We start from the raw sequence: 15,812 nt of genomic DNA, 5'->3' as shown, positions 1-15,812 counted from the left end.
ACCAAACATTCACCATACACCAATGAAGATACCTAAGAACATGCAAATCAACAAATGAAACAATATTACCATTCACATGCCAAGTAGGGTTTCAATCTCCATTGTCTCCTATCTCCATTGATCTTGTTTGATACATTTGCTCTCAGATTTTGTATGTGCACAAGAGCTCAACATAGAACAAATTGTTGTTGTGAAGTCGCTTGATTGCAAAAAGGCTTGATAGTTGTATAAGGTGTTGATTAAGGTTGAGAGCGATGAGAGAATCCTCTTATATAGAAGATGCTTTAGAAAATGGAGGGATAAGATTAAGAGGTGAAAGAAATAAATGGTCGGCTAGGATTAAAGGGTAGGTAGAAGAAATAATAAAATAATGAAGGGGGCAGGTAAAGGAAAATTAAGAGATAAATGACATGTGTCATAGTGCAAATAAGCTAATGAATTAATTAAATAAATAAAGATTTATTTAATTAATAGAGGAAGTGGGACCAATTAAATAAATAAAATATTTATTTAATTTAGGAGAAAAGATAATTTAAATAAATAAAAATATTTATTTAAATGAGGAAAGGGGCTAGAAGAGGATAAATGAATTAATTAAATAAATAAAAATATTATTTAATTAAACAGGATAATTTTAGGTGTCTACAAAAACAAAGGAATGATTCTTCAAATGCCTAGTTAATATTAAAATTTCTTTCAAAATTTGACACAAATTTATCTAAAAGCTTTACAACTTAAAAATACATAAAATAAATTTGTGTAGTGTTGATAGAATGTTTACAAATGTAACAACAAATAAACTTCATTTTCCCTCCAATTTTTATTTATATTTTTTTAATTTTGGTGAGAATCTAAATTTATATGATTGACAAGTGGTAGACAATATTCCCAAGCCAATGGGATAATTTCTAGACCCACCCCATTTTCACCTACTCAAATGTGCATGTCTAAAAAGTAAGAGCTCATATTTTACAAGAAAAGATTTCAAATAATATTCTAGCAATTTTTTTTCTTCATGAGACTTCTTGATCCTTCAAAATAGAAGTTGACTTTGTCAAAACTATTTGATCCTTGTATTTATCTAATATTAAGGGCTAGGATAATAGGAATAACTTTTCTTAGCACGAAACCATGTTTGGTTATGTACAATAAATGCAATTCCTTTTGGTTTTTTTATTCATTGAGTTTTTATGGCTATTATGAAAATTGAAAAATGAGGATATATTTCAAGGCAAGAGGAGACACCTTATAGAGTCTTCTAGAGGAATCATAGTTTATCATGTTGTGATGAAGGTTACCATGATGATTTAGATATCCAATGATAAGTTCTTGAAACTTATGGATGAAGAACAAGCTTCTATAAAGAGATTAGAAATAAAACTTACTTAGTGCTAGCCTCATAATGTTAAGCAATCTAATGACAAGTTCTTTGAACATTATATGCAGTTTCAAGAAAAAAAGAACAAAAAATAGTATTTTGAGAATCTCTTAAAAGATATGGGTCTCAAAAAGAAAGATACATATGTTTAGATGGGATTAACCTAGAGGTGGCTAGGGAGAATGCCAATATTTTTGCTATCTCACTCTCTGATGCAACTTTTTAAATTGACAACTATAGTGAAATTTGTAATAATAACAATTGAATGTTTTGATTAAGCAAAAACAGGTTTTATGGGGACCCGAAACCCCTTACAAAGCTGTTAAAAAGTAAAGCATTAAAGTTCAGGACACCACAAAGACCACAAAGAAAAACACACAAAACTGGAAAAACAAATAATAACAATTGAATGTTGTTACTTATACTTAGGATGGAATTTTTTTTTATGATTTTATATGATAAACTATAATTGATTAATCTTCTTTAATTGACTTGACAATCTTATCTTTTTGATCAAATTGCCCATAATTGAATCTTGTAAAGTCATATTATAACTTAATTTTCCTTAAAAATATAATATCAATTTAAAATAAATAAAAGTTTTCAAAAATAGACGTTAATTTCAAACCTAATTAACTTCAATTACATATACACTAGTACAACACGAAATCTTCAAAATTTATTTATTTTTAATTATTATTTAATTGTTACCTTTTACACTTGAATACGTTTGCTAATGTTCAAAAGCTCCCTCCATGGAACCACTTATATCGCTACAAAACGTGGCAAAATAAATTATTAATAGGCTATAGTTTACCCGGATCGTCGGAAAAAAATAATTTTCAGTAGGTGAAACATTCCTTATATTTTCGTTTTTAAAAGGCTGCCAAAATCTCGTCTCTTAAACCCCGATAGTTTCGCTTACTGTGAACGGATTGAAGCAGCAGGTGAAGGGAGAGTGGTTTTTTGTTCGTCTCAGTGTAAAAAAATTCTGTTGTGGTAGGGTTTCGAAATATTTTTCCTGCAGACTCTGCCTATTTTTTCTCATCAGCTTTGTTGACAGCACAACACAGTTTGCGCAGAATCTTGGGGTAGGTCATTTGGCATGGTTTTGTTGATTTTTTATGGGGAATCTGTACATGGCCCGATCATTTTTGTTGTATTTTATTTCGTTCTAAAACAATTCTGTTGTTATCTTTTAAATGAATGGCCTTGATTCTGTGGTTTTATCTATGGGTTTTTTAAATAAATGATATTATTGTAATACCTAGTGTTAGATTTTATTTACATAACTGTGAAATGAATTTTTTTTTTGGTGGTTTTAAATTTTTGTTTATTTTGTTTTCCTTCTTCTTGAGGTTATTTTTGTGACAATTTCACTGACAGAGTTATTAAGTTAGTATTGATTGGATACCAGCTGCTGCAATTTTCACATCGGGTGAATAGTAGAGATTGGACCATCTTCATTTGTTAAACTTATAAACTTATCACATACTTCTTCACAAACCTTATACATTGTACAGCATATTTCTTCACAGTTTTGTGCCATTATACTGGCACTTGTACTTCAAACACTGAGCTTCACAAGGCAAGGGATTGGTGTAACACAAAACGACTAAATTTTATAAATATTATGTTGAATAAGTGACAAACAGATTGGTTTTTCAGATGGGTACATCCTCTCACATGGCTGGTTACATGATTAGGACTCGGTGGTACAATTAGGTATCAATATTCTTTTGATATGATTACTTTTTTTTCTGAAGCCATGCATCTATGTTACTTCAACAAAAACAGGGGTGCTACATTTGAGAAATAATCTCCTCATAGACAAAAAGAGCTAGCTTCTCTGCTTGTGCATCAATTTGGAATGATTCAACATCCTTTTAGAAGCAATTCTAGACATGATTGTGTTTGACAGGCCTATCCTTAAACTATGAGGGTTTTGCAATTGCAAAGAAGAATTCTCTCTCTAAAAATTTGATTCGTATTTTGTATGCAAAAAATTTGCACGCACTTGTCTCTTCTGGTCTCTGATCATCCAGATTTCTTCGCTTAGTGTTGTTTTTCATTGCAAGCCACACAAAGAGTCCTCTATAATCTATTTTTTATGCACCCCTGAAAGGTTTTAGCACCTTAAGCAGAATTTTTGTTTCCAATGCCTGTAAAATACCATTGGTAACTATCATAGGTTGCAAACCATAGGACCTTGATGGCATGCAAGAGGTTCTATGGGACAACCTTTGGTAGCCATCATATAGTGTAAGCTAGAGGGTGTTAATTGAGAGATGGATCCTAGATTTACATTTTGAAAATTATGATAAACCACAATACAATGAGTTTACCAATTCCGCATGTATATACAGTAGAAACCCATAAACCTCCAGTCCAAACTATGGCAAACATTATAGCTTTGCTAGATCTTGTCTCTCTCTTAACAAATTCCAGATTACTCCTCAAAGTACACTGTCATCAATCATGTAGCAATAACAATCACCTCTATAAAACCCTTTTGTGATCTTACCGAATTCCAAAGAATACATGATTTAAAATCAAGATTACACAGGAAAACTCTCAAAGCACTTTGGTTTGCACCCCCAATACTGGCAGAATAACATTGAATATTGAAGACAAATTTTGTTTTCTTAAAACATTGTGTTGGGGGTTACAAGCTACTTCTAAATGTTTCAAAGATTGAATTCAGCACGTCAGATTTATGCTCCGTGTGACAAACTTCTCACTTAATAAGAGTGAAAAATAATTTTGCTTTATTTGTAGCAATAAATATTTACTGCTTCATTAAAAATATTTAAAATGATGTGTATAATTTAGTAAAGAAGGGTCACATAATTTCTTCTCACTAGTCTTTGCATTTTCCTTACTTTTTTGGTGCAAGTTGCTCGTAATTCAATGAGCTCACTTGGAAAGAGGTTAAATAATGTATAATTAGTGTAGATAGCTTAAATACATTTATATGCAACTTGTTGCATTTCAAAGCTATAAATAATATAGTTTAAAATAAAATAAAATTTGTTGAGTAATGATTGCTTAGGAAGAGTAATCTCAGCTTAGGAAGATATCTCTAACCCTGCTCTTGCTCATTTAGGAATTGTGATTTAGGGCTAAATTAGGGTATTCACAAATAGGGACATTACAACACATACACATACACATACACATACACATACACACTGTACACAAACGTGTCGTACCTAGGGGGAAAAAAATTGCCGTATCAACCTACCGGTACTGCCATAGATTCAAGAAAGGATAGTAGAACTGTAATGTCCCCACTTTGAAATAGAATTTAATAGTAAATAATAATAATAAAATTAAAATTCAAAAGAATAAAAAATTATATTTAAATTAAAATGTAAAAGAATATAATTAAAATTTAATTAAGTTAATGAATGGTCAAAAGACATGGAATGAAAAGTTGTGACCCCTCAAACATGAGATATAAAAGGGAGAAGAGAACCTCATTTGGGGGGGGATTTGGGAATCAGAAGTGCAGATCTGATTTAAATAATAAGTGCAAATCTGACTCAAAAGCAAAGATAATAAATCATAGGCACGAAATTGATTCAGTTTTTTTTTGAAAGTACTCCAACATAAAACATCACACAAAAAAGGAGGAAAGAAAACCTCAGAAAGAAAATTACAGAGCGAGATTTTCCAGAGATCTTTACTGATTTTAAATTTCATTAATTAAGAAACAGCTACACTACAGCCACACCCTATCATTTCTGTATGGATGTTGTGCTTCTAACCTTTTGATTGGACATTTTTTGGATCCTTTAAGCGATTTGTGTTTGAGTATATCAAGAAATAAATAATGGGAGTACTCAATTTAAGTACATAAAGTTATATTGCCATTCGTAAGTCACTCCACAATTCCATCCAAATGCCATCCATCCCTCAAAAGAGGATTATCTCCAGGTTCAATCATCCCATAACTAAATAATATCCTGTAACTAATGTCTAATTAGTGTAAGACTAAGTAGTATGTTATGATTATTATGCTTAATTCACCATTTAACCTACGTAAAATCAGTGACAATCTCTTGCATGGACAATCTACTTCACCTGATGACAATTTCTTGTATGCACAATCTACTTTACCCAACAACAATATCTTACATGCAATATCTGCTTAAATAACTTGCTTTGATGTTCAATATCATTTCATTTCTTTATCTTATGCTTTCTTTTCACTGACTTTTAGTATTTATGTTTAAATAATGCATGGAACTGTGCAGTTGTTATGCATTTTGTAATGCCACAATCCATATTATATGCTTTGTGATTTCACAATGTTGATGATTTAGTGCTGGCTGCCAGATTGCTTGATTATTGATTTACATTTTCCTCTTAACTCTATTACTTTTGAACTTATGTTGGGAAAAACTTGGATCAAATCTCAACATATGTGGTCGAAAATGATTACATTGAGAATGATTATGTTACAGCAAAATGACTTAATGTTAACAGTTCATTTGTGTAACTCATCTGCCGTTGCTTGCAGGAAATAGCTTACAACTGCATTCCTTGAAGAATTTTGAAGGATCAAGGAAAAGTACTTTTTAGCGAGCTTGATTGGGTTGGGAGAATGGCTCACCGCATCTTGCAGGCTTTTCAGAGATCACAGTTAGCTGCTTCTTCATCTGTAAGATATAGCTTGATTTATTCTTGTGGTCTACATCAATTCTTGTTCAATAAGCCATTAGGGAAGGGCCTGCCATATAACAATATGAGTTTGGACCATCAGATTAAACATTTTAATTTTTTTTCATATTTACTTTGTTATTTTCATATTGATAACTCAAGACTCAAAATATTAATAAACCTTGTATGTCTGACTTGTTGTTCTATGGCTTCTGTTGTGTCAAATACAGATGTATACCTGATATAACTTGTTTGATCTTCTATGCTTTATGTAAACAGTAATACATTTAAGAGGACATGATCACTCACTTAATTGAGTGATGATCTAACTGACTTCCAATGTAAACATATGGATATTTTTTCTCTCCCCTTCGCTTAAAGGCCTTTTTGTTTATAAAATTTTCTTTATTTGGTGCTTGGAGAACATATTTGTTACTTGGTCCTGCACTGGGCAGACAAAGCTCAATTTCTTTGTTCTATACAAGGCGGCTAATGAAATGCTGATGTACTTAGTTGTGGCTTAATGTAGGATTATGAAATAGTGTTGGCTCTGAGAATCTTTCTCAAACAAATTGATTTGCATGCTGCTTTACAACTGCTTAGAAGTGCACCTGTAAAATATTAATTCCTGCAGAGGAGGCTGTGTTTGAAATGAAAGCAGCATGTTGGAGTTGATATTCTGTTAACTATCCAACCTTTGCAATCTCTGTAGATATGGCCAGAAGTAAGTTGTCATTCTTTACATAGTGAAGCCATAATTGAAAGTGCCATTGAAATTTTTACAGATACACAATCTGTTTCAATGTTTTCCAGTGCACTTTTTTGGGAAAGTCATCAAAGATTAACCCATTTGAATTATATAACTGAGATTATGCCTAGTGAAGTTGGGATAAGATGAGCTTGCCTACGAAGCACTTATAAAGCCTCATTTGGTAGCTTTGATATCTTAGCATATGCCTCAATCTGTCTATAAATTTTGATGAGTGTTGATTGGAAAACATGCCTGGGTTGCCTGGATCTACAAGGTTCTCAGTCAGGCATGGCTGTAGTAAGTTGCTACAAGTGTCTAGGGGGTTGGTACAGGCATTGGAAAGGCTGTTATGGGCATGTCACAGATTGTTATAGGCAACTCGAAAGGTGCTATAGTTGTTGGAAATGATTAACAACAGTGTGTGTGTTTGAGGCATGGTTCGAGATGTGTTTTGTGGCAATCAAAATGTCAACGTGATGCAAATAGAGCTGGCTGTTTATTTATGCTTGCTACAGGGTAGTCTGGGATATCTATATCAGCAGTTGGAAGTCAGTAGGCAGTTTGGACTGGTAGTTGACCTTATTTGAGCAGCATTTTGGTCCTCATCTAGATGTCAGATCAGGCAGTGCTTGATTCCTTTATTGTGCCAAACTGTTTTGTTGAGTTGGCAGCCAATTTGGGGATGTGAAGGCTCATTTTTTCTTCTTGGTTAGGGTTATATCTCTTTGTCCGCATTGACAGACCGTTTTGCGTGTTTTATTCTCATGCAGACTATTGGTGCATAGGATTCTTGAGTGCCTTGGTAGTTGGATACATGACGGTCACCACCTATGCTAGCCATCCGCCTTTGATGGGGAAGAAGGAAGGGAAGCAAGAAGCCAAGTGATGCTATCCTTTAGCAGAGGCAAGTTGGGAAGTATATCAGGCTGAGAGGAAGCTAGTTAGGTGATTGGATAGCTTGAGAAGAAACAGAGAGTTGCAGATAATTGTTGTACAGTAACAAACTGGAGGTAAAGGACACAATGTATAGCTAAGAAGATCTTTGCAAGCCATTATTGACAATTTTATCTCTTGTAACAGCACAACAATTAGTAATGGGATGCTACTAGCATACTCTTACTGGAGTTGTTCACCTCATTGGCTTTCTCTAGAGAAACCTTGGTGTTGTGTGATTTGTGTTCTATTTTATTACATATATTCCTTCTACTATTTCAAATGTTATTTTTATTTTTGTAATAGTCACACAATAGACTCAAACAGCTAGGATCACCTACAAAACCAAAAACAACCTTCCACAAGAGGGTATTTGTTGATGTGTTTTTTATGCACATGCGAACATAGAATAAAATACCTAAAGGGTACCTTATCCTCTCTTGAATAAAGTCTCCGAATGCTGAAGATGTTGCGAAAAGGATCAATCGGGATGACTTCAAGGTTCTTTGTATGTAGGATCTCTACGTGTGGATAAACTCTTTGTGGTATAATGTGATTTTGCTGGAATCACAAGGGGACTTACACTTGATGACCTAAACGTTTGATTTGCTGGAATCACAAGATTTTACTGGCTTAGATTTGAAAAAAAGGAAAAAGGACGAGGTCGAGGAAAGGATCTAATTCTGATACTAAGAAATGTAGGAGAAATGATTGATCTTTGATGAAATTCTAACTAAGTCTTGTTTTGACATCGCAGGACCATCTCCACAAGGTTAGTGCGATCTTCGGAGGAAAGCTTTATGATGTTCAGATCATCGCTACAGGCATAGACACCATCAAGCTGATGCATATCAGTGAAGAAGCGACAATTGAAGTTGAGCTTAAGCTGAATGATTCCAGTTGACTACACAAGGCAAGTCTGCAATCAACAAACTGCTAGTAGTATGGAAATACAAATTTCACCATCAATCAAACACATTTCTTCCACTCATCTAATAACATGAAATCAAATCTGAGAAGTATAGAGACCATGCAAATTGTTGAATCGACCCATAGATTTCACCATTTCTTCAATGAAGTTTTACAAGTCTTTTACAACATCTTGGCAACAATCTTTGCCTTCTCTCTCTACTCTACTCTAATTGCTATACTATTAACTGACTATTCACTAACTATTTACCCACTATTTTCCACTATTCACTAACTACTTTCTATCAGCTTTTTCAAATGAAGAGCCGGGGCTTATATAGTGCCCTTAATACAATTCAATGGCTAAGATCAATTTGAGATCAATGGCCAAGATTTTACAATGAAACCCTAATTAGGGTTTTGTTACAACAAACTCAATTCTGACCAATGAAATAATTGTATTAATTGGACACATGTCTTCTTTGGAATATTTGACCAATGAATGGAGGGGGTAGGTACATCGAAGTTTGTGCCACCTTTAATGAGTCAGGTACATTGAATCTGGACATGCTGAGGTGGACCAATCCGACTGGAGGAGTGATGACTAGGATGCCACCTTGTCTGATACTTGCAACTTGGTAGATATCCAATTCGATGATGCTGAGAAGCTAGCTTTAATTAATTCCTCTGAAACTATCTGCTTCTTCAACGAACCCTTGCTCTGACTTCTTTTGTCTTTGATGTGCAGGATGATGATGTACTTCGCCTTGGAATGCTGGATTGGAAGAGGCTATTCCTGATGATGCTTGATCGAAGAAGGCCGTCCTTGTCGATGCTAGACGGGAGGAGGTCGCCCTTGTCCTTGCCCGATCTTCTTCGTTGAGAGTCTGCTAAGTAATAGATCCTCCGGCTTTGGGTGGTTATTTGAAACCTACACAAAATCTTAAAATTAGTCTTTGAGCATCATACCTTAAAGCATGAAATTTAAGACCTTTCAAGGGTATAACTTAAGATATTAATTTGAAAAAGACATGATAAATCAAGAATTATACATTTTCAAATTAACTATGAATGGAAATTGGATTTTCAAGACTTAGACTTTACAAAATTGCTATGAAATCACAATAAGTCTTGAATAAGAACTTCAAAAAAATGATTCTTCATACCTCCTCCTTGAATGATTAACTATGAACCTTGAAAAAATGGAAGAAAGAAGCTCAAAATTTGCTGGAAAAAGATTGAATTTCTGGCCTTCTTTTGGATGAAATATGCCTCAATTAGCCCTTTCGCCTTCCACTAGCCTCCAACCACTCAACAATTTCTGGAAATTAGCCTCCAATCTTAGCAAGAAATTCGCCTCCAACTCAGCTAGGATTCGCTCTTCTAATCTGCTCCCCAAATTCGCATGTGAATAATGAATGAATGATTTGAATTCACCACAATGCATCTCCCTTATATAGGGCGCTCACCCTAATCCTTGTTGAGGCCGACCTAGCAAATTAGCAATAAAATAAAACAAAATCCTTTTCAAAGGATGGCTGACTTGCTTAAAAAGATAAAATAATAAGTTTGAGCGCTCACCTTGATTTCTTAAATTTTAAAATTAATTACAAGGCTTCCAAGGGGAATTTTTTATTTATTTTAAGACTTAAAATTTAATTAATTCAATTGCAAATGCCTTAATTCATGCGAACTTGCTTTATCCTCCCAAATGTCTTGAATTTGGCAAATTTAGTGAGAATTGTGGGCTAGCTTAGGAATATTATGGTTTGATCAAGGCTCAATGAAGCTTCCTAATGATTTCGCCCTGGACCCTTTGGAAGGGTTAGGAGCGATTTTTTCAATTTAGGCCAAAATTTACCTTAGCTTGATCATTGAACTCTTCCAATGCAATCTCCAGGGTCCATTTCCTTGCATCACTGAGTTATCTCATTAAAATTTTGAAGGAAATAGTGCTTTTAGGGGAATTTCGCTCTGGACCCTCTGGAAGGGTCAGGAGCGAAATTCATAATTGGGCTCAAAATTTTCATTTTCTAAAGTTCAAAACCTCTTCAAGGCATTCCAAATAGGTTCTTTCACTGAATTCCAGGCTTAGTTTCATTCAACTTAGGAGGAAAAAGGTGGATTTAGGTTTTTTCGCCTTGAACCCTCTGGAAGGGTCAGGAGTGATTTTTCCTCCTTAGGCTTACTCCTTTATCAACTTTTGTTGAATCTTTCACTCTTAGCTAGGCAATGTTCTTCCTTATTCACTCCACCCAAGTTTGGCTTGTTCCTGCAAGGTAAAATAGGGGTTTTTCAAATTTTCGCCCTGGACCCTCTAGAAGTGTCAGGAGCGATTTTCCCTCTCTGGCCTAGAATCATCAAGTTTTGAAGCAAACAATTACTCATTAATGGTCTTAAAGGTCATTTCTACCTTAGTGCATCCTTGCCTTAGCAAAAACTTAGAAGGAATATGTTGATTTTATGATTTTCGCCCTGGGCCCTCTGGAAGGGTCAGGAGCGAATTTTGAGTTTCAGGCATAGTTGAAAAACTCGGACTCGCCACGGACTCGGCAAACCAAAAATTTGGACTCGGACTCGGACTCGTGAAAGACTCGGCAAGGACTCGGCAAAAAAAAAAACCGTAGTTTTACAAAAAAACATAAAGAAATTAATGCATTTAGAGAACATAAGAGCCATAATTGAAACATTACACATGTCACATACTCATAGTTTCAAACTTTCAACTCTAAAATGTATAATACCAAGATTTCTTCAATGCTAATTATGCTTTTATATGGAGCTTAATCAGACTTGGAGGTTAAATTTTCCCTACTTCCATCGGCGCAATTTCCCCCTATATTTTTCGACGGGGGTTTGGGGGCAACGCCCCCAAGTTGGGGTCAAGGGGCATCATCGAAGGATCCTGAAATTTGACTAAGTCTGGAAAATTGAAGAATCCTCCAAAAACTAGATTTTGCATTATAACTCCTGGAGGTCCGAAACCACTCTCAAACATCCTGACAGTATATATGGAATATAACTTAAAGTCTGGAATGTCATCCTGATCTTCAAATGCCCTGAAATCTGGCTAAGTCTGGAATGTCTTCCTGATCCTGAAATCTGACTAAGTCTGGAAAATTGAAAAATCCTCCAAAAACTAGATTTTGCATTATAACTCCTGGAGGTCCGAAACCACTCTGAAACATCCTGATAGTATATATGGAATATAACTCAAATGTCACTTATACTTAAATGTTATATTCCATATATGAATCCTAACGGAGAGACCAAATTTTTTCACATGTTAAACTCAATTTTAAAGCTTGCATGACATTTTTTCTGGGTCGCGCGAGTCCATCTGAAAGACTCGCGAGTCCATGCAAAAGACTCGCGCGAGTCCTTGCAAAAGACTCGCGAGTCTTTCAGATGGACTCGCCAGGACTCGCCTCGCGAGTCCTTGGCGAGTTGACTCGTGGCTCCCATGGACTCGCGAGTCCGTGGCGAGTCCACGAGTTTTAAAACTATGGTTTCAGGCGTATTTCTTCATGCGTTTAACTTGAAATCCCTTCTAAGGCAAAGAACATCATGCCTCTCTACCATCCAAATCATTAATAGCAAGATTTTGTCTTAAATTTGCAAGAAAGAGGGAGAATTTAGAAATTTCGCCCTGGACCCTCTGGAAGGGTTAGGAGCGAATTTCTTCCTTGGCTTCAAAACTTGCATTCATGGCAATCCATTTCCACTCTAAGGCAATCCAAATGTCGTTTTAAACCCATGCCTAGGCTTATCTTTGGCCAAACTTTGGAAGAAAAGATAGTTTTTAGAATTTTCGCCCTGGACCCTCTGGAAGGGTCAAGAGTGAATTTCACCATTTGGCTCAATTCCGTCACTTTTCAATGAATTCTAAACATGCCTAAGGGTTTGAATATGCTCATTCTTCCTTTCATGATGCCTTAGACTTCTCAATTTGACCAAATAAGGCAAGAAATACCTCTCATAGAGATTTTCGCTCTGGACCCTCTGGAAGGGTCAGGAGCGAAAATTAGGTTTTAAGCAAAATCCTTCATTCTTTAAAGTTGAAACTTCTTCAGGAGGCAAAAACAAGCTATTCTTCTTCCATTCATGCCTATGCTTTGACCTTTTTCATTTCAACATGAGAGCTATTGGGAATTTCGCTCAGGACCCTCTGGAAGGGTCAGGAACGAATTTTCCTTCCTTGTCCAAAACTCATCATTTTGCATGCTTCCAAATCTTCAAATGATGTCCCATCTTCATTCCAAGAGACCCTGCACCTAAAAATTTAGCCAAAATTAGTGACAAATAAGCTCAAATAAGATTTTCGCTCTGGACCCTTTGGAAGGGTCAGGAGCAAAATCTTCATTCCAGGCTAAATTGCTCAGTTTTTTAAGTCTCAAACCATTTCACAAGGCAAGGTTAGATCATTTTACAAGTTAGGAACAAGGTTTCAAGCCCAAACAAGGTGGCAAATGAAGTTTATGATGAATTTCGCTCTGGACCCTTTGGAAGGGTCAGGAGCGAAATTCCTAATTTTGGCCAAAATCCTGACTTCATTTTCACATTTTTCCATCCAAACAAGTGTTTTGCCCTCAAAGATGCCTGAGAACGAGTTGGTTCTAAGTTTGGGTCAAACTAGAATGTCTTATGGAGATTTTCGCTCTAGACCCTTTGGAAGGGTTAGGAGCGAAATTCGCCTTGGACCCTCTGGAAGGGTCAGGAGCGAAATTTGACCTTTTGACCTCTCCATCAGGATCATTTTATGGAATATAACATTTAAGTATAAGTGAAATGTCACTTATACTTTAAGTTATATTCCATATATACTTTCAGGATGTTTGAGAGTGGTTTCAGACCTCCAGGAGCTATATTGCAAAATCTAGTTTTTGGAGGATTTTCAGTTTTCCAGACTTAGTCAAATTTCAGGATCAAGACATTCCAGACTTAGCCAAATTTCAGGATCAGGACATTCCAGACTTCATCACTCATCAACTTGACCTCACTCAAGCAGAACCTGCTATCTAGGTGATCCCCTTGGCGACACTTGAGAGCTAAAGGCTAACAGACAAAACCCTAAAAGACCTAAAAACAAACCCTAGAAAGCAAAAAAGCAGGGGTCCCCATTTGCAATGGGGCGATGTGTGAAATGGTCACAACAGTATTAACAAATGAATTCTAGATTATACAATCAATACAATGGAATAGGGTGCATATTGTATAAGAGCAACTTTGATTATCTAGGCAAGGTGGAAGAGAGTGTCACAACCATATGACATGAGACATAAAGTAGATAATCTAAAAGTTCTCTAGGTAAACTTAGTTAAGTGTTAATAGGACCTAGATGGGAACTGGTTAGGTAATATGCCCCATTCACACCAGCACCCACCCACTCTTAATTATGCCTCCACAAGTGCAACTTATGGAAGAACAAACAAATGCAAGAATATGAAGATGGATCTTGACAACTAGGCCTTGTTAGGTACCCATGTACAAAAAGTCTCACACAAATAGAGCTAAGTAGAAAATTCTGTAGGAAAAAGTCCCTCTAAAAGAGAGAAAAAATGAAAACAAACATGTACAAATGATAGGACGACTTAAAATGACCCCCAAAGGAATACATCCAAAATAAATAGACAATTGATATCTGCCTCGTAGGAGAGAAAGAGTGAGATTATAGACCCCCCCCCCCCACAAAGAATTAGCTCCTATGCCACTGGTGAATGCTCAAATATGAATGTTGAAATCTGTCTAAAATTGACATATAACATTTCTCCCCTTTGGGAAGAAATAAATCCAATGATGTATGTAGAAAAAATTGCCTTTCCAAGAGAGATGAGGGAAGAAGTCTCATGATATATGCCTTTGAAAACTGATCAAGTGTCCACATGTTGGTATTAAAGGATGTCACAATGCAATGAGTTGAAATCAATCTAGACACTTGTGAAGACTCATAAAGATCAATCTCCAAAGAGAAAGATGATGTGACAATAGGTGTGTTGTAATTATCATCAAAGAGGAAATGGATATCTTCAAGTGTGTAGTCCAAATTTTCAAGATGGGAGACAAAACAAATCTGCAATATGTGTCAAAAAGTCATCTCATAAAGCTGAGTTTGAAAGACAAAAAACTTCTTGTTGAGTTGAAGTACTGGAAGTTATAGCAACATTGAACTTTGAATAAGCATGAGGTAGAGGAGATGGAAGCTCACAAGAAGTCTCAAGAGCTGGAGTGGATGAATGAACACCAAGGTTTAAGTGATCAAACTTCACCTTAGAAATACAATTCACACTAGATTCATGTGCGTGAGTATCAATCAAAGGAATTGCAATATCATCAAGGGCAAAATATAAAAAGGTGTATCTCTTTACTCTCCAAGTCTCTGATAATCACATAATTAGGTGTATCCAATAGCCTTCTTTGCCCCACTATCTACAATTTGATAGATGGAAAAGAGAATTGTTGACAAGCATGGAACACAAAGTACATCATTGAAAGTGCTTTCTCCCATGCCAATAGATCCTTTTCCACAAACACAAATGTATGTGTTGTTCCCCATTAGTATGTATGGTAAAGTACAAGGCTCAAATGAAGAGAACATACCTTGTGATGAAGCCATTTGATTTGAAGCTCCAGAATCAAGAAGCATTCTCCTTGATTGGGACTTATAGGTGCAAAAAGTGCCTTGCTTTTCATCTTTTCCATCCCACTGCCACTCCAGTTGACCCTAACCATGTAGATGATGATGCTGTAGAAGAAAAAGGCAAATCAAATAACATTGTTTTTAAGGCAATTTGATATTGTTATTTTGAATAAGGTGCTTCGACTCATCAATATATTTTTTGTAACAACTATTTTCATCATGCCCAATTCTCTTGCGATAAGTACATGTGGGTTTTTACTTCTTAGATGCATTGTCTTTAGAAGAGGTGAGAGGCTTATTAGATTTCGTCTTAGATATTGGTTTTTTGTTGTCTCTGTCTTTGGGTGATTTAACTACCAATGCCCGACTCTTGGGAAGTGCATCTAATCGGATAATCTTAGCTTGCTCTCTAGTCAAATAGTCACAAAATATCTCAAAAGAAGGCATAGTAAATGCATCACCTAGAGCATCCATGGTGGAATAAAAAGAAGAGAAAACTACATATGGTTTTTGTAACTTAGAACAAAATCAAGAATATA

General features: G+C 35.5%; 1 protein-coding gene across 1 annotated transcript in view; it reads left to right on the top strand.

The window, feature by feature from the left end:
- The first annotated feature begins 2,172 nt into the window (after positions 1 to 2,172).
- Positions 2,173 to 15,812, top strand: part of LOC131027978 (monothiol glutaredoxin-S15, mitochondrial) — a 54,342-nt gene continuing 40,702 nt past the window's right edge. Inside the window, exons 1-2 of the mRNA XM_057958083.1 lie at positions 2,173 to 2,469; positions 5,904 to 6,044. Of these exons, the coding sequence (XP_057814066.1) occupies positions 5,988 to 6,044 (57 nt within the window). The 5' untranslated portion in view covers positions 2,173 to 2,469; positions 5,904 to 5,987. The remainder of the gene's footprint in view (positions 2,470 to 5,903; positions 6,045 to 15,812) is intronic.

The sequence above is a fragment of the Cryptomeria japonica genome, chromosome 1 (genome assembly GCF_030272615.1).
Source record: "Cryptomeria japonica chromosome 1, Sugi_1.0, whole genome shotgun sequence".
In the NCBI taxonomy this organism is placed as follows: Eukaryota; Viridiplantae; Streptophyta; class Pinopsida; order Cupressales; family Cupressaceae; genus Cryptomeria; species Cryptomeria japonica.
This window is presented reverse-complemented; position numbering and strand designations above follow the sequence as displayed.